Source organism: Pomacea canaliculata, linkage group LG11 (genome assembly GCF_003073045.1).
Source record: "Pomacea canaliculata isolate SZHN2017 linkage group LG11, ASM307304v1, whole genome shotgun sequence".
Taxonomy (NCBI): domain Eukaryota; kingdom Metazoa; phylum Mollusca; class Gastropoda; order Architaenioglossa; family Ampullariidae; genus Pomacea; species Pomacea canaliculata.
Window position 1 is genome coordinate 15,467,889 of NC_037600.1, and position 24,014 is coordinate 15,491,902.

At 38.2% G+C, this 24,014-nt stretch overlaps 2 protein-coding genes across 5 annotated transcripts in view; both read right to left on the reverse strand.

The window, feature by feature from the left end:
• The window catches only part of LOC112574775 (hillarin-like), a 35,384-nt gene continuing 11,370 nt past the window's right edge, over nt 1-24,014 (reverse strand). For 2 of the 4 annotated variants that reach the window (XM_025256042.1, XM_025256043.1), the window contains 9 exons: nt 7,651-7,767; nt 6,793-7,022; nt 6,273-6,491; nt 4,676-5,032; nt 3,801-4,368; nt 2,636-2,933; nt 2,217-2,467; nt 1,651-1,830; nt 1-1,540 (listed from right to left, as the gene is read on the reverse strand). In XM_025256042.1, coding sequence (XP_025111827.1) covers nt 1,484-1,540; nt 1,651-1,830; nt 2,217-2,467; nt 2,636-2,933; nt 3,801-4,368; nt 4,676-5,032; nt 6,273-6,491; nt 6,793-7,022; nt 7,651-7,767 — 2,277 coding nt within the window. In that variant the 3' untranslated portion in view covers nt 1-1,483. Of the gene's footprint in view, nt 1,541-1,650; nt 1,831-2,216; nt 2,468-2,635; nt 2,934-3,800; nt 4,369-4,675; nt 5,033-6,272; nt 6,492-6,792; nt 7,023-7,650; nt 7,768-8,741; nt 8,825-8,939; nt 9,746-9,912; nt 10,956-24,014 lie in introns of those variants that run through there. The other 2 variants (XM_025256041.1, XM_025256040.1) reach the window with 2 other exon arrangements.
• LOC112574779 lies at nt 12,374-23,557 on the reverse strand. The gene is made up of 11 exons (XM_025256053.1): nt 23,542-23,557; nt 23,150-23,232; nt 21,428-21,544; nt 20,555-20,784; nt 20,217-20,435; nt 18,367-18,723; nt 17,491-18,058; nt 14,985-15,282; nt 14,567-14,817; nt 13,892-14,071; nt 12,374-13,791 (listed from the first exon to the last, which is right to left on the reverse strand). Exons 2-11 carry the CDS (start codon nt 23,156-23,158, stop codon nt 13,735-13,737), a joined length of 2,286 nt encoding a protein of 761 aa, XP_025111838.1. The 5' UTR covers nt 23,159-23,232; nt 23,542-23,557; the 3' UTR covers nt 12,374-13,734.

Sequence of the window (24,014 nt, forward strand, 5' to 3'; positions counted from 1 at the left end):
TGTTTGAAATAAAGAATTATTGTGTAATCTAGTAGTTACTTTCATTCTTTGGGAAGTAAGTAAGCTCTCTCTGTCTCTCTCTGTGACATAATGCGGCGAAACGTCCGCACACGCATTTGTCTCATTAACCTGTATGTGCCACACACACTCGCTCCACTCTTTCACTGATATCCGCTTTCTTTAACAAAGTATGTGCATCCAAACAAACAATTCTAATCATAACAAAAAGAAAGTAGACTCCTCAAGGAAAACATCTCAGTCAAACTTCAATCCTGTCTCGACATTTCAATCTGGTCGAGTAAAGTCCATTCCGGGTCAGCTTTTGCGATGACCTTGTTCGTTAGGTTTGCTGGCTGGCTCATTCGTCACGTGATGGGGAAATCACGTGACTAGTCTCGTGACTAAACACGAATAGTCTAGACGTTTTTGTCTCTTGTGGAAAAGACAGCGGTATGTACGGATTTCTTATCAGAATGAGAGCATTAGTAGATAAATGCTAAAATGAGACTGAGAATAATGATGTTTGTTCTTGGGCAGCTAACTTAATCCGTTCCGACAGTTATGTTTCGGATTGATTTATTGGTTGATTGACTGACCAATGCGTAAATTAAAGGATATGGAGATTCATACAATAATTTACATTCATTTCTTAACAAAGACATTCGATTACTTATTATTTTCTTAATATCGCAACTCCGATAGCATAAAATAGACAGCATTATTAAAACATTTCTATGCCAAGAAGATAAAGTAAATCTACCAATATATCTACCAGTAAATAACATCACATAAATATCACTCTACCTCGGCTACTGAAACAACATTTAACCTCAAAACTATCTGGCCATTCTAAAAACATTCTCTGTAAGGTCAAAATACACAAGTCGCCAAACAACACTGTTATCATTATCGAATCAAGCATAGATAAGTCACAGTACACGGACCCCTCTTCCTCAACCTGTTCCGCTATAAACACTTAGAGGCAACAAGAGAAAAAAAAAATTAGGTACAGATTGATAATATACAGATAATCTAACAACACCAATAAACCAAAGAAACACAGCGGGAAAACAGGAAGTATATTGGTTCTTAAAACATGCAGCCATTACGTACATTTTAATTATGTGGATCAAGGAATTTTATCTTGAATAAATGGTAAGATAATATAATATGACATGACACGACATAACATAACATAATATAATATAATACAATCAGCACACATGTACATTTTGTAAAATAAAACCTGTAAACAGCCAAAAGTGGTGTCTGTACGAAAGCCAAAAGACAAAAGTCTTTTAGGCTCTTGCTAGTAAACAAGACCGGGTGTTGGTAAGCGATAAAGTCACTTAAATATGTTCTTCTTAAAAAAATGATTAGGATTAGAAGACAATCTTACCAAAGCATTTCTGACTTGTTCACGAGTACGGGAGACAAGTCAAAGCCTTTTCCTGTACCTTTTGTGTTATCACTGGGCACGGCGTTAGTTCCTCTTTTTGAGACTTCCTTTAGTCCGGTAAAAGGTGATCTTCTTCAAGCACTGTAAACGTCAGGTGTCATATATATATAATATAGAACAGCTTTGGTATGACTGTGGTACGATTTTGTTTTTAGGGTTAGTGTGGTCTGAAATACAGTTTGTGGACTGACCTGTTTCTTGAGTGTTTCTATTGACCTGTACTCGGCAAACGTTCCACGAGCTCCTTCCAGCTTCTTTTCCGCCAGATCCACCCGCTCTCGGGTAATCGAAAGATTGTCCAAACTGTACACTGTATTTAACAGTTGTTCTTCGTTCGTTTCCTTCAGTTTTGCACTGACCTTGTGCCACGTCTGTTAAAAACCAGATAGCAATGTTGCTCAGCCACTAACTGGAGCAAAACCTCTAAAACATCCGCATGTTCGTATATTGAGCACATGCCAAAAATTTTGCAGCATCCTTACACAAAATTAGTAAAAAAATTATCAATACAATATTTTTATCACTAGTGTAATCAAAGTAGTTAAGAACTACAAAAGTATGTTTCATATCACTGAATACGGTTCAGTAGTACAATTCTCTGTTTCTTTGTATAGCTCTTGCAAAATTTCACCCTAGCAAAAAAGATGAAGAAAACAATTGGTGAAAGTGAAGTGCGGTTTACAATCTCACAAGACTGAACACGTGGACACCGTATTACCCTTTACCCTGTAGATTAATGTACACTGTGTATACTCACGTCAAGTTCTTCCTCGCTTTCTCCAATCAGAATGAAGGCTGCGGCGATGACGTCATTGACGTGGTCTGGAAGTCTTCCCTCAGTCGCCTCGTCTTTTTTCCTGAGGGACTGCACCATCTTTTTCATTTCTTCCTGGCCCTCTTCGAACCAAGCCTGTTCCCGAGCCATTTGACTGACACAGGTGTTGTCTATTTTCTTGAAGCATGCACGGAGTTCCTCCGAGTTATTACTTTTAACGGCCTTCTCCATTTCTGCACAGATAAATTGTATACAGATACACATACCCACATCTACACATACACACTACGTGCAAAACCGCCACGTGTACCAGTTACGTGAGACTCTAGTGTTATTTCTGTATGTATACTGTCCACACAAAAGCAAAGGATTTATTTAGGTTCAAAAATACTTATTCGTACCCTCCTGACACAATGCCACTAGAATTTTCTTGGCGTCCTCAAGTTCTACTTTGTTCTGAAGGTTTGCAGCCTCGCAGTTTTTGAGGCTCCGATTCAGCTGATCGAAGTTTCTTTCCTGTACAGAACCACGCACATCCTCTATCATCTGTTTGTACCACTTTTCTCTGTCTCGTATTTTTTTTTCTAACATCGGGTCTTTAATATCAGCCCTCTCGCCCCTTGAGGCAACTTTCTCTAACATCTCCGCGTCATCGTTGCCAACAGAGACCCATGCTTCTTCGTGGAACTGTAATGTTTTCTGTAAAAAAGAAATATTTGTATTTGCTGTTTATTTTGTATTTTATGTAGCTCAGTAAATACTTCTGATACATATACATGAGGTCCAAGTGAAACTAAATTCGATATTATTGTTATGTTTTTTTAAAAAAAACTTTGAGAAAATTTCTATTAGAACTCTACATATTATCAAGAAAAGACTATCGGGCCGCTAATAAATATCAGTTCTCGTTGTGGAGTGAGAGAATCTCAAATTTCAAAGAATCTCACATGTACGCCGCGTGCGACAACCAGAGCATAATTTTACACACTACAACAAATAACAGAAAAATACTCCATTGCTGTCAATTAATATGTATTAAAATGATCAGTACAATACATTCCTCTTGGTACTTGATATGAAATAGATATGCATCATAAAATAAATCAAATACATATGAATTTATGTAAAACTAAAGAGACAACACAAAAAGGAACAAGAACATACAAAAACTTGAATTTTAATTTTGACTAGCTTCATATTAATATATGACTCATAGTATTATTTATTTGACGATCTGATGACTACTGAATTATTATTATGACTTACTCATACAGATTAAAATTTTTTTTCCAAATAACAGAGTTGCTGCATAAAACAGTTAAATCAGACTCAAATGTACATCAAACGAGTCATGACATAAATATTAGTTCAAACGTAGGTAATCAATTCCAAAGTTCAAATTGTTACTTATTCTGACAGTCTGAGTTTCTGTGGTGGTGTTCTCAACAAATTGTACGATGCTTCTATATTAAAAATGTTTATTATATTTCGTATTAAGCACATGACAGCATCATTCAGAATGTCAGTATAATCCGACACGCGCATCAATTGCTAAAATAGAAATACCTTTGTGTCTTCGTCCGTGATTACTGCATTCAGTGTTTCATCGCTGGTCAGCAAGTAGCTCACAACCTTAGAACAAAACAACGGTTTTATTGATTCATCTTTTTCTTTTATGTTTTTTATAGTATCGACTTCAATGAAATACTCTGGTGTTGGGTCGTCTGCCGGCAGTCTCGCCGTGACCGTTACGTTATCGCCTTCTCTCTTCACGATGACATTGTCCCGAAGTTCTTCTGGTGTCCGAGTTGAGTGGACCAGTCTGGCCGAGATGTCCACGTCATCTTTAACCTTGAAGTGGATGCTGACCTCGTCACCACTTTTGACAGGCACAACCCCTTCCGTGTGGGAAGGCTCCGACAAACCAGCTTCAGCAGCTGCTTCACCAAAGCCAAACACGTTTTTTGGGTAGGACGGCAAGGGATGTGTTTTTGGAGCAACATCATCACAGACGATCTGAAATTCGACTAGGCGAAAGGTTGTATTTCCATGAGCTCCTAGTGCTATAAATTTGTATGTTCCTGTTACTGGAAGTCTGACCAGAAATGAGTCCGTCTGCTGAGTCCGCCTTATTCTGGAAGAAAACTGTCACGTATTAAATAAACAAAACCTAGTACTTCAGTGTCTATTGGTAACACGTTTGTCTGTTTCCAGTAAGATACTATTGCAGAGGCAAATATTATTTCAATAAAATCTTTGAAAAATCTAAAAATTAAATATTTTCTAGATATTTTTCAGAAAATTGCTACATTATACAACGTTTGCTTATTTAAACAATTTTATTGTGTTTTCATAACTTATGCGATTTTGTGACAAAAGTTATTTAATCCTCGACCTTACTGTGTGACATTTCTTGTGATGTTAAAAAGTATTATCCTTACATATTTACGTAGTGTCCTGTTTGTATCTCATCTGGGAATGTTCTTCCTGAACGACCTTTGTCGAAAAGCATCTTGTACTTCAGTTTATAACCAGCTCCTGGACTAAAAATGTCGATCAAACACCATCCAGTTGTAGACTTGATCACGCAAGTGAACGGGTTGATCAGCTTCCATCCAGACGAAAAATACAGATCACGAAAGCGAGGCGACTCAACGAACTTCTCTTGTGTCCATGGTTCAGTCAGCAATTGCTTTTCTTTGTCATTTGGGTGACAGATGTAATTCATCACTTCAGGATCAGTCAGGAAATAAAATTCATCAAAATCGGGTCTCGTGGTACCGACATTTGCTGCGAGACTAAACAAACAGTAACACAATGACTGAGAAAACTGTCAGTATAAAGTGTGATATTCTATAAGTGTAGGTGATAAAATCTTGAAATCAGTTAGAGATCAGTAAGGTTTTCATCGCCATACCATTATTCACGAATACATTTACTGTATGTTGTGTTTGAAAGCAAAGATTGAGTATAAATTAATGGAAAACAATAAAGACGTTTTCTTGCTAATAAACAAAATATAACCATGAAAACAAATCGCTCTTGTATTCTTTTAAGTAGACAATTGGTATTGGTTTCAAGTTTTTTTCTGAACCATGGCAAAGGTTTAAGAGATCTTTCGAAAGTTGCAAGATATACATCACTAAACAATAGCTTAAGAAAGTTTTACTGCAATTGTTTTTTTAAAGCTTAATGTATATGACTATATGTGATTTATTTTAAACAAAACGATAATACATAATACAAAAATACATAAATTTGGACTGCTAACTTTTTCAACAGTGTCAAGATATTTATAAAATACATTTGAATGTAATTTATTGCACTTAGCAACAGTAACAGGATAGTATTATGATAATCTACTGCAGCGATGATAAAAAATCAGATCGCTACGACTACACACAAACAAAAAATGAAAAATAATGATTTGCGGAGAAGTGCAGCCCCAGTACAGTCCACCATTCTGTTAGACATGATCATGAGAGTCAGCAGCGGTCACAGCTCAACACACCATGGTGTCAGAGCACGTGCATCTGATTTAACACGAGTACATCGACATTATAATAAGAATAACAAAAAGAATAGCCCTGTGCTCATCGCAACAAGGGAATGGTTGTACTTAATCCTCATAGGTGCTTATTTTTCTGTTCCTTCATGAACTAGTTTCTGTATTAAGCGCTAAAGACTATATAAGCATAATTATCGCTATTTACAATTGTACATTTATACTGTTGCTGCTGATGCTAATAATACTAGTACTAAAGGTAGTAAGGCTATGGATGGTAAGGCGGGGAGAAGAAAAGAAGACGAAACCTCCCTTAGAGAAGACGATGCCTTATAGAGATGTGTCATATCGATCATCTCACCCCATAAAACAATCTAAAATGTTAAGAGGACGACATATACCTTACCTTTACTTATCTTATCCAGCTTCTTTGCAGTGTAGTGCAGTTTTATCTTTGTTACTTTTGTCGATTTAAAAAAAAATACATGCCCAGAACTTAACACATAAATAGGAAACAAGTTTTTAAAAATTACCTTGTTCTAATTGGTGTTCCGGAATCCTCAACCAGCACAAAATTTTCCTTTTGGTAACCACTTGCTGTTACAAAGGCCCAGTGAGGATACACGAACCGCCAGCTGTTTGCCACGTAAACAACTGCCCAGGTATTTTCTCCTTTTATCTCAACATCACCTGGCTCGTAGGTTGTACCTTTTGCCTTTCCACTCACAAGAACGCATGGGATTCTTGCAGCTCTGTCAAATTATTATAATTATCAGGGCTTCTGCTTACGCAAAAAATTACGTACAGTACGCATTAAAAGTTCGGAGGACCCCTTCAATTTTCGTCAATGGGGTCCCATTAAAATTTGGGCGAAGAACAGGGACCCCTTAAAAATCTGAAGAAGGGGTCCCTGGGACCCCAAAGAATTTAGCCTTAGCAGAAGCCCTGAATAATTAACTTAGAATAGCTAGTATAATAACTATATATTGAAAACAGTCCTTTTATGGATATTACGATGGATGTAAATATTAAGTTAGTGATACAAATGATTACCTGCACATCTTGGCGAACATTTTACCGATTAACGCTTTGACTTTTGATGCCTCCTGTAGGTAATAGTCTGGACTGTTGTTGTCTCCACAGCTGCCTGTCTCTTGTCGACATCCTATGTTCTGAGCGCCCATCCACACAAAAATTGCTCTTAACTTGTGTAGATCGGAGCTCAAATGGCTGGTGAGGTGCTGGACAAGTTGGTCGAAACTGTTCATTGGTAAATCAAGGTTCTGAAACACACACAAAATAAGGTATTCGAGAAAACTATAAACATTTGATAGAAGGATCTACCATATTGTTATTGCGGAATCCTCTTTGATAGATGTTTTTTGCGTCGTTTCTATACACTGTCATTAGAGGAAGTACTCGAATTAAGTTGCTACAAACAGTAGGCAGTGCTGTGATTGAACCACATCCCAGGGAATATGCGTTTTGAGAATTGGGGCAGCCGCTGTCTTCGTGTTTTGTTGTTTCAGACGACGGATTAAAAGAGTGTGAAAGCGTTTTCTGCCTGAATCAGGTTTAGACCATTACATATACCGGTGGTTCTGCTGATTTCTTAAAGAGATACAGCTACAATGTATCGTAGTTTAGCTAGAGTCTGTATTACTTCTGGTTTTACCTGTCTTCTATCTACATTTTTGGACAGTCAGACAGGAGTAGGGAGAACACTGTACCGAGCACAAACTCTTTAAAGCTTATGTCATCATGTAAAGTGAGGAAATCAGTCCTGCTAAAGTTTGGAAGAAAATTACTTTTTTGGTAATAAGAACAAAATTAAAGTGACCATGTGTTTTTCAGTATTACAGGTTAGAACTATCTTCTATAGCTATTAATAGTAATGATTCTTATTTGTACCGCCCGAGCGTCCTTGTCCACCTCGGTGAAGTCTTCATCTCGGAGTAGGTCCTCCTTGAGGGTCTCCGGTGGGCATAGAGGTGGGTACCAGTCCTCGAGCTCCCATAGCTCCTTATCCTTAAAGTAGACAGAGAGATTAAGAAAACCTCAGCAAAATAGAAACGATTCGCTTTTCTTGATACTGGTTGAGATCTAGCCGATGAGAATTTTTCCACTTATCTCTCATATTTGGAATTAAACGTTTAATCACTTTACTGTCTTGTCAGTTGTACCTTTGTAGATTTTTCTGCACATGTATTTGTATTTACTTTTAATTTGTTGTTGTATCACTTATCAATGAAGGTCTATTTTAATACCGTCTTTTAACTTTTTTGCTTTCTTTGTCGTGTTTCCTCCACATAACTTTTGTCAGCATGTGAAATTATATCCCAGCAATCTACAAGGTACCATTCCCACGAAATAGAGAAGTCACATTTGGACTCTCTATAACTCACTGAATTTTTCATTTCTGCTAAGATCAGCTGGCAGAGGTACGATGAAGTTTTAAAAAGAGGATACTTATCATAAAATGGTTTTGGAAGCACAAAAGTATCATTAAAGTGCAAAGACAATTTAGAAAAAGATCGACCAACGCAACGCGTCATTGTGCTGAGTCATTCAATATTAACTATTCATCTTGTCAATAAAAAATTCCGTATTTGCTATTTAAAAAGTGAGTACACTTTTAGGACATCCTATATTTCAGTGTTGTAAGAGATATTATATTCACAAATATCTTTCAGGCTAAAGACGAAATTCAAGCACTTGATCCAATATTTGCAAATGGAACTCAGGATCTTCCTTGAAGATAGCATGGTTCGATCATTTTACTGTGGTTGTAGTATAATGTTGAGATTTGATGTCAAGTTCATTATTTTCCTGGCACATAAATATATATACTGCTTTATGGGCTTCACCACACACACCCCACACACTCCCACACCCTACATACGCACACATACACACTCAAACACACTTTTTCACAAATCACATGAATATTCACGGTATAATTATTAAACGTATAAAAATAATGAAGTCACATGACGTCTGACCTGATTCATCTGTGAAATATGAGTAAACAAGAACTCTCAAACTTTTTATACTTCCGCCAGTGGCTTCCAGAAATATGGCTGATCTGTCATCAGAAAATAAAATCTTGCAGCGATTTATTCTGTTTAAATAGGTATGTATAGAACGAATATTTGTTACAAAAAAGAAATAAATCTAATAACTGAAAGAACAGTACTTACTTGAATTTGCCCAGAGTTAGAGAGATTTGCTTCATTCACAAGCCTTATATAGGTGCAGATGTTGATATGTTATCTCTGTCTGTTGACATATCCTAGTTAAAGCAAACCATCCGACTTAAAAAGTACTTCCAAATAACATTTTCTTTGTACACAGATACGTTATAACCACAAAAATTGCCGTGAGTATAACAAGGGTGAGCTGCTATTAAGATAACAACTTGTCATGATCTACTTTAGTTTCTACCTATGGCCGCAGACATCTATGACATCAGATGTATGCAGAACAGTTTGTATATAAGTTTCACCATCTTCCAAAAAAATAAATAGAATAATTTTCTCATTTCGTTACAAGATAATGACTGTGCTGTATGTTGTTAGACTTTCAACAATGATTATCTTAATTTTATATTGTTCACTCTCTATTAAGTCTTTAAAACATGTCAGCGTGTGACTGTCATTTTCAAGACACTCTCAGTGTCTTTTTTGAGAAAATAGAACAAAATGAATTACTGTGTTATCAGACAGGATGGGGCAGCAGCTGGATATCGCGTTATTAACGAGAAGTGGGGTGAAAGGGGTGCAGTGGCAAGTCAGCATGACCTCTTGTCTGTCACGTGTTAGCTACGTAGCTATTAGATGTAGCTAATTGGCAGAATGGTTGGATGTAGTATGCTTGACTAATCATGAGTGAGGATGATCCTCCCAGATGAAGATTTAACATTGTGGTTGATGAAGAATCATGGTCTTCGCACTGGGTTCTCGGAAACGAAGGTTGTAACTGAGATCCGTTCAAGTCTGTTCAGATTCTCCGCTGTGACTTTGTCTAGGAAACATCCATATTTGGAATTGTACCATTTTGTAAATTTATTTGGAAAATTCTCGATTATTAATAACATTATTTATTTATACTGAATTTCCTTGTGTTTGTTATTGTGGATACTCGCTGAGGGCTCAAGTACCTAGACAAACTCACAGCGGAGAATCTTTGCAGGTCCAGAATTCGCTTTAACGATGTGACGTCATTCATGCCCACGTGAGCGGCGTAGGACTCCCTGAAGAGATGTTGGTACAGAGTGATCTGCCTGTAGGATGGCAGGCCCGGGAAGACATCTCTGAACAGAGGCAGGGTGTCCACATAGCCTGTCACCTTCTTCTCCAAGTCCACCATCCTGTCACAGGATTTTGCGGCGTTGAAGAGAACGAGACAACCAAACCGTTTACAGTTGTGACCAAACAGTGTGACAGGCTCATCGCCTAGAAACTCCAGGAACTCAGCCAGAGCCTGGTGTATGGTCACAGCATCCACCTGCCTGCCCTTGTGATACAAGCCACCTTCAGCAAACTTCAGTCCACTGACAATTTCTGCTTGAACCTCAATCGGCTTTTTTATTAGACATCGGCTCTCTAAATCATTTTGGTTCAAGATTTTCAACTTTCAAAAGTGTACAGTTTGGGTAGGCTGCTATAATTCTGTAGGAAAAATAAATGGACTTAACATTAAAAAAATATTATGACTTCCTTCTAACAACATGAAAGCAGATAACAAATATGATATGACACATCTGTGCACCCCGGGGTAAACAACTCAGGAACAGTTTGATCCTGCCTCGACATTCCAGTGTAGTACCTAGAGGTATGTACCTTGATATCGGGTATGACACCCGTGGCCTTAGCGAGGACCTTGTCAGTGCAACCTTTCAAACTTCCGGTTCGCTCGCTGGCTCAGTGGTGACGTGATCGGGAAAATCAGATGACTAGTCTCGTGACTAGACTCCACCCAAATATAATAACGGACAAGGACAGTCTACAAAGTGTATCAACAGTGAACATACCACTAGTTGGGATTGTTGCTAACATTGCTTTGACTTGATCATACGTTGATTATGGTAAAGCCGTTATTTTTGTGCCTCATTGTGAAACAAAAGTTTCTGTGCGACTGGTGTTAACACGAATCTCTCTGCATTTATTTTTGTTATAATGAGATTTTTTGTTCCATCGCAATGTCCTTTTAAATAGTTGGTGTTATGTTTACTGTAGTAACAGTTGTAAGATATGCTTCAGCATTTACCGACTTATTTAAAGCATTCAGTTAGAATGGATAAGGATATCAGTAAAAAAAAATTGTTTAGAGGAAAACTGACGAATCACAGAAGAAAAGATAGCAGTGTGTAATAGTATAAAGGCCTTAAAGCTAACACAAAATCTTCCCTACCTAGCCAGCTAATGATTTCCGTTATTGAAGACAACAATCCTTTGTATATGTACCTACATGAGATAAACAGCACTATAAAGTCTATCTATACTTATATCGCAAGAGCCATAGTTTTGCTGTATACAATTCTAACAAACAGTGCAGAAGTCCAGGTATGAAGTCAGCTAGTACATGTCTGTACAGGTAGGAGTTTAATTTTAAAGTCATATCATTGTCATATAAGTATTGCTATATATAGAGGCACACCTAATGGCGGTGGGCTTTAAAGAAGACCAGGGGTGTAACCATTCAAGCTGTAACCATTCAAACGATTTGTTTAATGAAGTCTATGTTTCTCTCAGCAGTTATGCAGGAGGAAGATTGAGTCACCATACGCGAGATCTTTTTATACTAAACACTCGCAAAACACATCTATCCTGCCTCGACATTCTGGTCAATTCTGGGTCAGCTTTTGCGATGACCAGTGTCGAGTCAGCGCAATTTTTTTGTCTTGATGGCTCAGTGGTGACGTGATCTGGAAATCAGGTGACTAGTCTCGTGACTAAACACCAACCAGACATAGCAAAGGGCAAACGAAATGTACATAAGTGCATTGTGTAAGTGTGTGTGTAAGTAAGAGAGGTACGTCAGTCTATTGCAGGGGTGTCAAACACCCTGCCCGCTTGCCACATCCGGCCCGCCATGAAATTTTACCTGGCCCGCGAAAGAACTTTAATTAATCATTGTTAATGGCCCGGCGACGGTGACAGTTAGAAGGCAAAGAACAGAAAAGTTCCCGTCGAGCACAGCAAGCGATGAGATGAGTTTAGTGAAGTTTGTACAGACCACCAACAGTGAACTGGTCAAGTTACCACCTCTCCTGTTGATGACCTGAAGGGATGGTGAAGGCGGGGCCCATAAATCTGACCTTTGACACGGGACACGCTGCCCTCAACACGGGCCGCGGGTCGAAGATTTTTACTACCTGTTAACTTCCCTGAATCGGTCCGAGATCAAAGGGTGACTAGGGTCAAGCCACGTGTATGTATGAAGTTTCTCTCGTCGTTAATAAAATTTGAGCTAGTTAATAAGTTAATAAGACAAAAATGAGTAGTGACATACATGTACTGATGATGTTTTCCTTTCCAGAGAGCCGACCTAAGTTTACTGAAATTCCTCTGTGCGCTTTGAAATAGAGAAATTTGAAGGCACCAATCAGCTATTTTATCCTCGCAATGAAAAAGAAAGTTCCTGTGTGTGAATACAAGTCGAGAGGTCTACTGAGTGCTACTTTTACGCTAGCGCAAGTTTTAGTTAGTCTTCTGACAAGGACAAACCAGTAAAAAACATTGCAGTGTAATGCTTACCAAAAACAGTAATGCTTACCAAAAACAGCAGACAAAACTTACAGTCTAAATAATTCAAAAATGCAGTGGAAGAAAATTCAAAGTACTGTGAGAATATTATTAGTTGTAATGAGATGTGATTCAGCCCTCCAAAGTCTTAACATGAAAATCAGATCAGGGGTCCAAGCCAACATTTTTCAGAATAAGTTTAATTTTTTATCATCATCATCATCATCATCATCATCATCATCATCATCATCATCATCATCATCATCATCATCATCATCATCATCATCATCATCATCAATATTTGTATTAAATCTGAGGTCTCTTACACAGGTCTCTTAGAGGCAACAAGCGAAAAAAATTAAAATTAAGAACATTGATAATATACTGATAATGTAGCAATGCCGTTAAACCAAAGAAACAGCGGGAAAACAGAAAGTACACTGGTTCTTAAAACATACAGTGATTACATACATTTTAATTATGTGGACCAAGGAATTTTAACTTGTCTAAATGGTAATACGAATAGAATATAATAAGCAAACATGTAAGTTTTTGTATGAATAAAACCTGTAAACAGTCAAAAGTGGAGTCATAGTTTATATTAAAGACAAAAGACAAAGATCTTTCAGGCTCTTGCTGATAAACAAAATCGAGTGTTGGTAACAAATAAAGTCACCTAAATAAGTTGTAAAATTCTTCCAAACAACAACACCACTAATATCATTCTCGAATGAAAAAACCGCGAAGCTTTAGCCTGTTCTGTGATAAATACCCAGAGGCTAGGAGATAAGAAGTAAAACATAGGTACAGATTGATAATATACTGATAATCTAAAGAAACCAAAGAAAAAATATAAGAAAAAAAGACAGTGAACTAGTTCTTAGAACAACAATTACTTACATTTGAATTAAGTGGAGAAATTGTAACTTGTCTAAATGTCACACAAAAGAAATATAATATAATCCTCACAAATGTCAGCTTTTTTCTTCTCATGAACAATTCGCTGTACACAGTCAACGATGGCGCCAGAGTCTGTATAAAAGCTAAAAAATCTAAACATTTTGTAGGCTTGAGTTGATAAAACGAAATGTCAGTAAGAGTTAGAGTCACTGAAATAAGTTGTAAAATCCTTCCTGAAAAATTGATTAAGGGTCAGTCTCTTACCAAAGCATTTATCACTTGGTCATGAGTAGGGGAGACAAGTCACAGCCTCTGTCTACATCGTTGATGTTCTTCATTCTGCACGGAGTTAGTTTCTCCTTTTGAGACTTCCTTTAGTTCGGTAAAAGGTGATCTTCTCCATGCACTGGAAAAGTAAGATGTTACAAATCATTTTCGTATGACTCTGTGGTATAAAATTGTCTAGTTTTAAGCATTGTGGTCTGAAATACAGTTTGTGGACTTACCTGTTTCTTGAGTGTTTCTATTGACCTGTACTCGGCAAACGTCCCGACAGCTCGTTCCAGCTTCTGTGTTGCCAGATCCACCCTTTCTCGGGTAAGCGAGGACTTGTCCAGACTGTTTACATTATTTATCAGTTGTTCTTCCTTTGTTTCTTTCAGTTTTTCATTGACCTTCTGCCACGTCTGTTGAAAACCAAAAAGTTTTGTTTCTCAGCCACTAACTGAAGCAAAGAAAACCTCTAAAGCATCCTTACGTTGGTATATTAAACGCAGGCATTAACACAGTGACTCTGTACAAAAGTAACAATAGAATTATTAATACAATCTTTTATCACTACTGGCAGCAATAAAACCACAAAAAAATTCATATCACTTAATACATTGCGGTTCAGTAGTGTATTTCTTTAATTCATTTTAACTGTTGCTATCCCAAAATATGACTCTTGTGAAAACGATGGAGAAAAGAATAGATGAAAGTGAGTTGTACCTGAGCAGTTTTAAATCTCACAAACAAATTTTCAATAAAGCTTAATTTTAATCACATTTCCCTTCTTTTTGATACTCAGCCTGAACAACTACACAATGATTTCAAGAGTACACCGTATCACCATGCAGCCTGTGCATTTATATATGTATTCATGTATATTTATGTATATATTATGTACACCGTGTACTCACGTCAAGTCCCTCTTCGCTTTCTCCAATCAGAATGAAGGCTGCAACGATGACGTCACAGACGTGGTCTGGAGGTCTTCCCCCAGTCGCCTCGTCTTTTTTCCTGAGGGACTGCACCATCTTTTTCATTTCTTCCTGGCCTTCCTCGAACCAAGCCTGATCCTGAGCCATTTGACTGACACAGGTGTTGTCTATTTTCTTGAAGCATGCACGGAGTTCCTCCAAGTTATTGCTTTTAACGGCCTTCTCCATTTCTGCAGAGATAAATCGTATACAGATACACATACTCACATCTACACAAGCTACCTGCAGAAACAGCCACGTGTACCATCTACCTGAGACCCTAGCGTTATTTCTGTCTGTCTATGCAGTCCACACCAAAGCAAAGGATTTATATAGGTTTTAAAATACTTCTTCGTACCCTCCTGACACAGTGCCACTAGAATTTTCTTGGCGTTCTCAATTTCTCTTTTGTTCTGAAGGTTTGCAACCATGGAGTTTCTGATGCTCCGATTCAGCTCATTGAAGTTTCGTTGCTGTGCAGAAACACTCACTTCCTCTATCATACGTTTGTAGCACATTTCTCTGGCTCGTATTCTTTTGTCTAACATCGGGTCTTTAATATCAGCCCTCTCGTCCCTTGAGGCAACTTTCTCTAACATTCCTGCGTCATCGTTGCCAACAGAGACCCATGCATCTTCATAGAACTGTAATGTTTTCTGTAATATATAAATATTTATATTAACACAATATGCTATTCATTTTGAGTGTTCTGTAGTTTAGTTGGTGTTACAGGTACATTTACATACGGTGCAAGTAAAATTAAATTCGGTATTATTGTTATGTTTTAATACTTTAAGATCATTTATATTAAAACTCTTCTTATTATCAAGAACAGACTATTGGGTCGATCAAAAATATCAGCGTGGTCATGGTGACTAAGAATCTCAAATCTCAGAGAATCTCACATTTATGCCACGTAGAACATAATTCTACACACAACAACAAATAACAGAACAAAGTAATATGCGTTTCTGTCAAATACCATGTCTGAAAATATTCAGTACACTAGATTTCTCCTGCTACTTGATATGCACTACACAAGCATTCATAACAGAAATTTTATGAATAAATGTAACATGTAAAGAGAAACACAAAACGTAATAACATAAGAGCAATAACATAAATTTTCATTTTTACTAGCTTCATATTCATACATATAGAGCTGCCTCTGCCACTCTGTGCACTGTGCTATGATGTTGCGTAGTGCGAATATCTGGTCGGTGCATCCTCTTCCTCTACGAAAACCAGCCTGTTCTTCCCTAAGTTGTGTGTCCACTGCCTCTGAGATTCGTTGGATAATGATCTTTGTCATGATCTTACTCGGGATGGACAGGAGAGTTATTCCTCGCCAATTGTTGCAGTCACTAAGGGATCCTTTCTTTGGGATTTTGTAGATTTCCAGAAGGCTTTTGACAGCATCCATAGAGAGAGCCTTTGGCGCATCCTGAGAGCATACGGATTACCAATGGAAATTGTACTGCTGATCAAAAGCTTCTATGCGAACTTTTCATGCTGTGTTGGAAACAGTGACATCTACTTTGAGGTCGGGACCGGAGTGAGACAAGGCTGCGTGATGTCTTCCTTGCTCTTTAACCTTGTCATTGACTGGGTAACGCGCCATACAACGGAATATGAACCAAGAGGTATACGATGGACACTCTCTACGACCTTAGAAGACCTGGACTTTGCCGATGACCTGGCCCTGCTGTCACATACCCACCGACACATGCAGGAGAAGACGACTCGCCTACACACCTTTGCGCAGCAGGTCGGACTGCACATCAGCCGGACAAAGACAGAAGTGATGACCCTGAACACCACCAATACAACACCGATCAGCATAGAGGGTGAAGACCTGCCGATGGTTGAAAGCTTCACCTACTTGGGCAGCGTGGTCAAGCAGGATGGAGGAGCAGGCCGTGACATCCAGAGCAGACTGAGCAAAGGCAGGGGCATCTTCTGTAGCCTAAGCAACATCTGGAAGTCGACACAGTACAGCATCAATACCAAGCTGAGACTTTACCAGAGTCTGGTCATGTCCACTCTACTGTATGGCTCGGAGTGCTGGCGAATGACTGATAGCGACCTCAACAAACTGTCAGTCTTCCACACCAAAAGCCTGCGAAGAATTCTGGGCATCTTCTGGCCAAGGACAATCTCCAACGAAGAACTACTTGCCCAGTGTGGGCAAGAGAGCATGGCCACCATCCTGATGAAGAAGCGATGGCGCTGGATTGGTCACGTCCTCCGAGCAACTCCATCACAAAAACTGCTTACACTGGACTCCAGGAGGAAAACGCAAGCGAGGCCGGCCCAAGATCACCTGGCGCCGAACTGTGGAGGCAGACATGAAGACCCTAAACCACAGCTGGGGTACTGTGGGGAAACTAGCCCAGGACAGGCAAAAGTGGAGGACCTTTGTCACTGCCCTACGTGCCGACCGGCATAACGGGCAATAATCTAATAATTTAATCTATTCATACATGACTCATAGTATTACTTATTTAACGACATATACTATCAAACTTTTTATTATGTCTGCTCATACAGAGTACTGTTTTTTCCAAAAAATACAGTAGAAGCATAAAAATTATCTAAAGGAGACTCTATAATGCAAGAAATGACCTACTTGTTAGTTCGAACGTAGAGACCAATTCCACAGGTCAAATTATTACATATTCTGAAAGCATGATTTTCTAAGCTTTTCAGATTATAAATACTCTAACATAAGAAGATAAGGTCGTCGGCTAAACAATTTATACAAATTATACACTATTTATTATACCACGTCTTAAGCACGAGACAGCATCATTCGGAATGTCAGTACAATCTGACACGTGCATGAAATTCTAAAATAGAAATACCTTTGTGTCTTTGTCCGTGATTACTGCATTCAGTGTTTCATCGCTGGTCAGCAAGTAGTTCAGAACAGGAAAATTAAACAAATTTTTTGTAGATTGATCATTTTCTTTTCTGTTTTTTATTGTTTCGACTTCAAGAGAATATTCCGGTGTCGGGTCGTCTGCCGGGAGTCTCGCCGTGACCGTTACGTTATCGTCTTCTCTCTCCACGATGAGGTTGTTCCTAAGCTCTTCTGGTGTCCGAATGGAGTGGACCAGTCTGGCAAAAATGTCCACATAATCTTTAACCTTGAAGTTTAAGCTGATCTCCTCACCACTTTTGACCGGCACAACCCCTTCCGTGTGGGAAGGCTCCGACAACCCAGCTTCAGCAGCTGCTGCACCAAAGCCAAACCCGTTTGTTGGGTGGGACGGCAAGGGCTGTATGTCTGGAGCTGAATTATCATAGACGATCTGAAAGTCGACTAGGCGAAAGGTTGAATTTCCATGAACTCCTAGTACTCTAAATTTGTATGTTCCTATTACTGGAAGTCTGACCAAAAATGAGTCCGTCTTCTGAGTACGCCTTATTCTGGAAGAACACTGTCATATATTAAATAATTATTCTAAAAATCGTACTTCGGTAGCTATTGATAATATGATTTTTCTCTTTCAAGTAAGCTACTAACTATTGCAGAGACTAACGTTATCTAAATAAACATCTAAAAGTTAAATCTTTCCTAGATATTTTCCAGATAATTGCCACATTATACAACTTTTAAATATTTAAACAATTTTGTTGTCTTTTGACAACTGATGCTATGTGGTCACAAAAGTAGTATTTATTTCTTGACCTTCCTGTGCGATATTTCTTGTGAGGATAAAAAGTATTATCCTTACGTAGTTACGTAGAGTTCTGTTTGTATCTCCTGTGGAAATTTTCTTCCTGAACGACCTTCATCGAAAAACATCTTGTACTTCAGTTTATAACCAGCTCCCTGACTGAACATGTCAATCAAACACCATCCAGTTGTGGACTTGATCACGCACGTGAACGGGCTGAGCAGCTTCCATCCAGACGAAAAATACGCATCACGAAAGCGAGGCGACTCGAAGAACTTCTCTCGTGTCCATGGTTCAGCCAGCAATTGCTTTTCTTTGTCATACGGGTGACAGATGTAAATCATCTCCTCAGGGTCAGTCAGGAAATAAAATTCGTTATAATAGGATGTTGTGGTACCGACATTTGCTGTGACACTAAACAACAAATAGTAACAATGACTGAGAAAACTGTCAGTATAAAGTGTGACATTCTATAAGTGTAGGTGACAAAATCTTGAAATCATTTAGAGATCAGTAAGTTTTGCACCGCCATATTATCATTTCCGAATACATTTACTGTATATTGTCTTTGAAAACAAAGAATGAGCCTTAAATTAATGGAATACAATCAACAAGTTTTCTTGCTAATAGACTGAATGTAATCATGCAAACAAATAGCTCTTGTGTTCTTCTAAGTAGACGATTCGTATTGGTTTCAGTTTTTATCTAAACCATGGAAACGATTTTAGAGATCCGACAGTTGCAAGATATACATCACAAAAGGCATGTGCTTAAGAAAGTTTTACTGCCATTGTTCTTTTTAAATTAAATGTATATGTGGTTATTAAAAAAAGGTAATGCATAATAGAAAATACATGAATTTGGACTGCTAACATTTTAAACAGTGAGCAGATATTTATAAAATATATTGGAATGTAATTTTTTGTACTTTGCAACAGTAAAAGCAATGATACCATCAGGTTTATGTGTAATGGGAGATTCTACAGACTATGCAATGGCTTTTTCGTTTGGAATAAGACATCATTATGTTGTGCTGTTCTGTTTCTCACTATTAAAAAGCTAGAAAATGGATAAAGATTCTTCCCTTTTCTAAGCTATAAATAATCTAGCAAATTGCCAAGCGACAATGGACGAACCTGCTTTCAAAACGCTGTTAGAGGATTAGGACCTGAATAGTTTATTACTCGCATGCACTACTTACACAGTTGGAAATAAAGAAGGCAAAGGTCATCCCCTAACCTTTTTAGATCGATGGGGTTAGGTGTTAGAGACTTCACTTTTCTCGGGGTCAGCTATTACTTAAGATCAATGCTCATCTCCTCTCCCTCGCTGCTTTACCTTCCCCAACCCTCTCTGGAGTCAGGTACCCATTGCCGCCAGCTGTCAACTGGGGAAAGTTTGCTGCACTAATCGGGTATTGAAGCAGCGCGCTCTCAGTTTGACGCTAGTATATAAATATTCTACTGCAACCATAATATAATAAAATCTTATCACTACGATTAGACACCAACACGAAAGTAAAATTAATGGAGGCATGCAGTCACAGTACAGTCCACAATGCTATATGAGCATAATTATCATTATTTACTATTGTACATTTCTGCTGTTGCTGTTGATGATGCTAATAATAAAGGTAGCAAGGCTATGGATGGTAAGGCGGTGAGAAGGAGAAGAGATGGGAACCATCCCATAAGGAAGACGTTGGCCTATAGAGACACGTCTACCACTTCACCCTCATAACCGAACTAAAAAATGTTAAGAGAACGACATATATCTTACACTTACTAAACTTATCCAGCTTCTTTGAAATATAGCACAGTTTTTTTATCCTTTGTTCCTTTTGTCGATTTAAAAAAAACCTGGCTATGACTTTACTTGTAAATAGGAAACAAGCAAATAAAAATTACCTTGTTTTTATTGACGTTCCAGAATCCTCAACCAGCACAAAATTTTCCTTTTGGTAACCATTTAATACTACAAAGGCCCAGAGAGGAAACACGAACCGCCAGCTCTTTGCCACGTAAACAACTGCCCAGATATTTTGTCCTTTTATCTCAACATCACCTGGCTCGTAAGATGCACCTTTTCCCTTGCCGCTCACAAGAACGCATGGGATTCTTGCAGCTCTGTGAAATTATTACAATTATTAACTTAGAAGTGCTAGCATGACAGCTGTATATTGTAGACAGTCTTCTTTTGATTTTACGACGCGAGTAAATATTTAGTTAGTGATACAAATGTTTACCTGCACATCTTGGCGAACATTCTATCGACTAGTGAATTATTTTTTGATGCCCCCTGTAGGTAATAGTCTGGACTGTTGTTGTCTCCGCAGCTGCCTGTCTCTTGTCGACATCCTATGTTCTGAGCGTCCATCCACACAAAAATTGCTCTTAACTTGTGTAGATCGGAGCTCAAATGACCGGTGACGTGCTGGACAAGTTTGTCGAAACTGTCTTTTGGTGAATTGAGTTTCTGAAACACGCGCAAAATAAGGTATTTGAGAATACGGTATAAATACTTAATATAAATGAGGATCTAACATCTTGTTTTTGTTGAATCCTCTTTGACAAATAAAGCACAAAGGTTGTTGATAAATAGTTTTTGTGACATGTTTCTATGCACAGTCATCAGAACAAGTACTCGAATTAAGTTGTTACGAGCAGCAGGCTATTGAACCACATCCCAGGGAACTATGCATTGTTGCAATTGGGGCAACTGCTCTCTTCGTGTTTTGTTGTTTCATACGACTGGTAGTAAGAGTGTGAAAGCATTTGTCTGCCCAAATCAATCTTAGACCCTCCCATAGACCGGTTTTACGTTAATTTCTCAAAGAGATACAGCTACAATGTATCGTAGTGCAGCTAGAGTGTGTATTACTTCTGTTTTTACCTGTCTTCTATCTATATTTTTGGACAGACAGACAGGAGTAGGGAGAACACTGTACCGAGCAACAACTCTCTAAAGCTTATGCCAGCCTGTGAAGTGAGGAAATCAGTAAAAGTTTGGAAGTACATTACTTTGTTGATCACAAAAGAAAATTAAAGTATGCATTTTACAGTTTTGCAGGTTAGAACTATCTTCTTTAGCTATTAATAGCAATGATTCTTTTTCGTACCGCCCGAGCGTCCTTGTCCACCTCTGTGAAGTCTACATCTCGAAGTAGGTCCTCCTTGAGGGTCTCCGGTGGACACAGAGGTGGGTACCAGTCCTCGAGCTTCCATAGCTCCTGATCCTTAAAGTAGACAGAGAGATTAAGAAAACCTTAGCGAAATATAAACGATTTGCTTTTTTTATACTGGTTGAGATTTAGCCGACGAGAATTTTCTTCACGTATTTCTCTTATTTGGCAATAAACGTCTAGTGTCTTGTCAGCTGTACCTTTGTAGACTGTCAAGAACGCGGTTTTTTAGATCTCTCTTTCACTCACAACACGTACGCGTCCCCTTGCGTGTTCTTTCAAACATATATCACAAAGATTTGTCGTGGGAACAAAAATAACTTTAAATCAATCAACATTAACTAAATATATACAAAGTCCGTAGGTCTTCCACACAGCGACCTGTAGTCTTGCCCACACTTGACTGATATCCACACACAAACGATTAGAGGCAACCACATACACGTTCCGATGCTTACTAATAACAGGTGCTGGCTCGGCAGACACCTACAGACGACTCAAAATATATTTGCTGGAGTCAACACATGATCCAAAGCTGGGCACCACAAATATACTCCTGGGAATCAACACATACACAATATCCGAAGCGAACACCACACACACTTTCTGTCCGCCTCTCTTCCCTGCTCACAGCCGTCTGCTCTCTTCCAAATAATTTTCACTCTCCTCCAGACTAAAATTACGTCATAAAATGACGTCGGGTTCTGACGTGAAACCGCGACGCAACCAACACACTCTTATATGTAAGACAAGGGCAATAATCTTTAAGAAAACGAAAGACAGGGGCAACAACCTCCTGTTCCTAATAAACTGGTCCGTGACATAGACACGTATTTGTATTTGCTTTTAATTTGTTGTTGTATCACTTATCAATGAAGGTTTTATTTAATACCGTCTTTTTCCCATTTTCACCTTCTTTGTCGTGTTTCCTCCACATCACTTTTGTCAGCATGGGAAATTATATCTCAACAACCTACACGGTGCCCCATTCCGCAAGAAATAAAGTAGTCACATTTGGACTCTCTATTACTCACTGAATTTTTCATTTCTGCTAAGATCAACTGGCAGAGGTACGATGAAGTTTTAAAAAGAGGATACTTATCATAAATGCTTTTGGAAGCACAAAAGTATCATTAAAGTGGAAAGACAATTTAGAAAAAGATCCACCAAAGCGAGGCGTCATTGTGTTGAATTTAATATTTAACTATTCATCATGTCAAAAAAAAAAATTCCACATTTGTTATTTGAGCAGTGACTACACTTTTAGGACACCCGATATTTCAGTGTTGTAAGAGATTATATTCACAAATATCTTTCAGGCTAAAGACGAGATTCAAGCACTTGATCCAATATTTGCAAATGGAACTCAGGATCTTCCATGAAGATAGCATGGGTTCGATCATTTTACTTTGGTTGTAGTATAATATTGAGATTTGATGTCAAGTTCATGATTTTCCTTGCACATAAATATATATACTGCTTTATGGGCTTCACCCCACACACTCCACACACACTCCACACACACCTCTACACACACACACGAATCTGCACACGCCCGCGTACACATACACACACAAACACACTTTTTCACAAATCATTTGAATATTCACGGTATAATTATTAAACGTATAAAAATAATGAAGTCACATGACGTCTGACCTGATTCATCTGTGAAGTATGAGTAAACAAGAACTCTCAAACTTTTTATACTTCCGCCAGTGGCTTCCAGAAATATGGCTGATCTGTCATCAGAAAATAAATCTTTGTTAATATTAATCATCCTTCCCTTAAATTGTTTCCTGTAAAATTCTACTTTACTCAGGGTGTACAGGAGGACGTTTGCTGCTACGGGTATCAAACCGTCGTTGCATTGAGTTCGGACTCCATTGCTCTAATTATCGGGTTTACCAACATGTCGAATTTCGGATGCACAGCAGACCTGATAAGGACATCTTGCAGCGATTTATTCTGTTTAAATAGGTATGTGTAGAGCGGATATTTGTTACAAAAAAGAAATAAATGTAACTAATAACTGAAAGAACAGTACTTACTTGAATTTGCCCAGAGGTAGAGAGATGTTTTTCATTCACAAGCCTTATATAGGTGGAGATATTGATATGTTATTTCTGTCTGTTGACTTAACCTAGTTAAAGCAAACCATCCGACTTAAAATGTACTTCGAAATAACATTTTGTTTGTACACAGATACCTTAGAACCACAAAAATTGCCATGAGTATAACAAGGGTGAGCTGCTATAAAGACAACACTCTACTTAAGTTTCTACCACTGGCCGCAGACTTCAGTGACATCAGATGTAAGCAGGACAGTTTGTGTCTAAGTTTCACCACCTTCCAAAAAAATAGAATAATTTTCTCATTTCGTTACAAGATAATGACTGCGCTGTATGTTGTTAGACTTTCAACAATGATTATCTTAATTTTATATTGTTCACTCTCTATTAAGTCTTTAAAACATGTCAGCGTGCGACTGTCGTCAGTGTCTTTGTTGAGAAAATAGAACAGA

Excerpts from the sequence above, each read along its gene's own strand:
- LOC112574779 (XM_025256053.1), bottom strand. Across the intron at positions 20,785-21,427 it reads TGGACAAGGACGCTCGGGCG|AAACTCAATTCACCAAAAGA; the intron begins GTACGAAAAAGA and ends CGCGTGTTTCAG. Across the intron at positions 20,436-20,554 it reads ATGTTCGCCAAGATGTGCAG|AGCTGCAAGAATCCCATGCG; the intron begins GTAAACATTTGT and ends ATAATTTCACAG.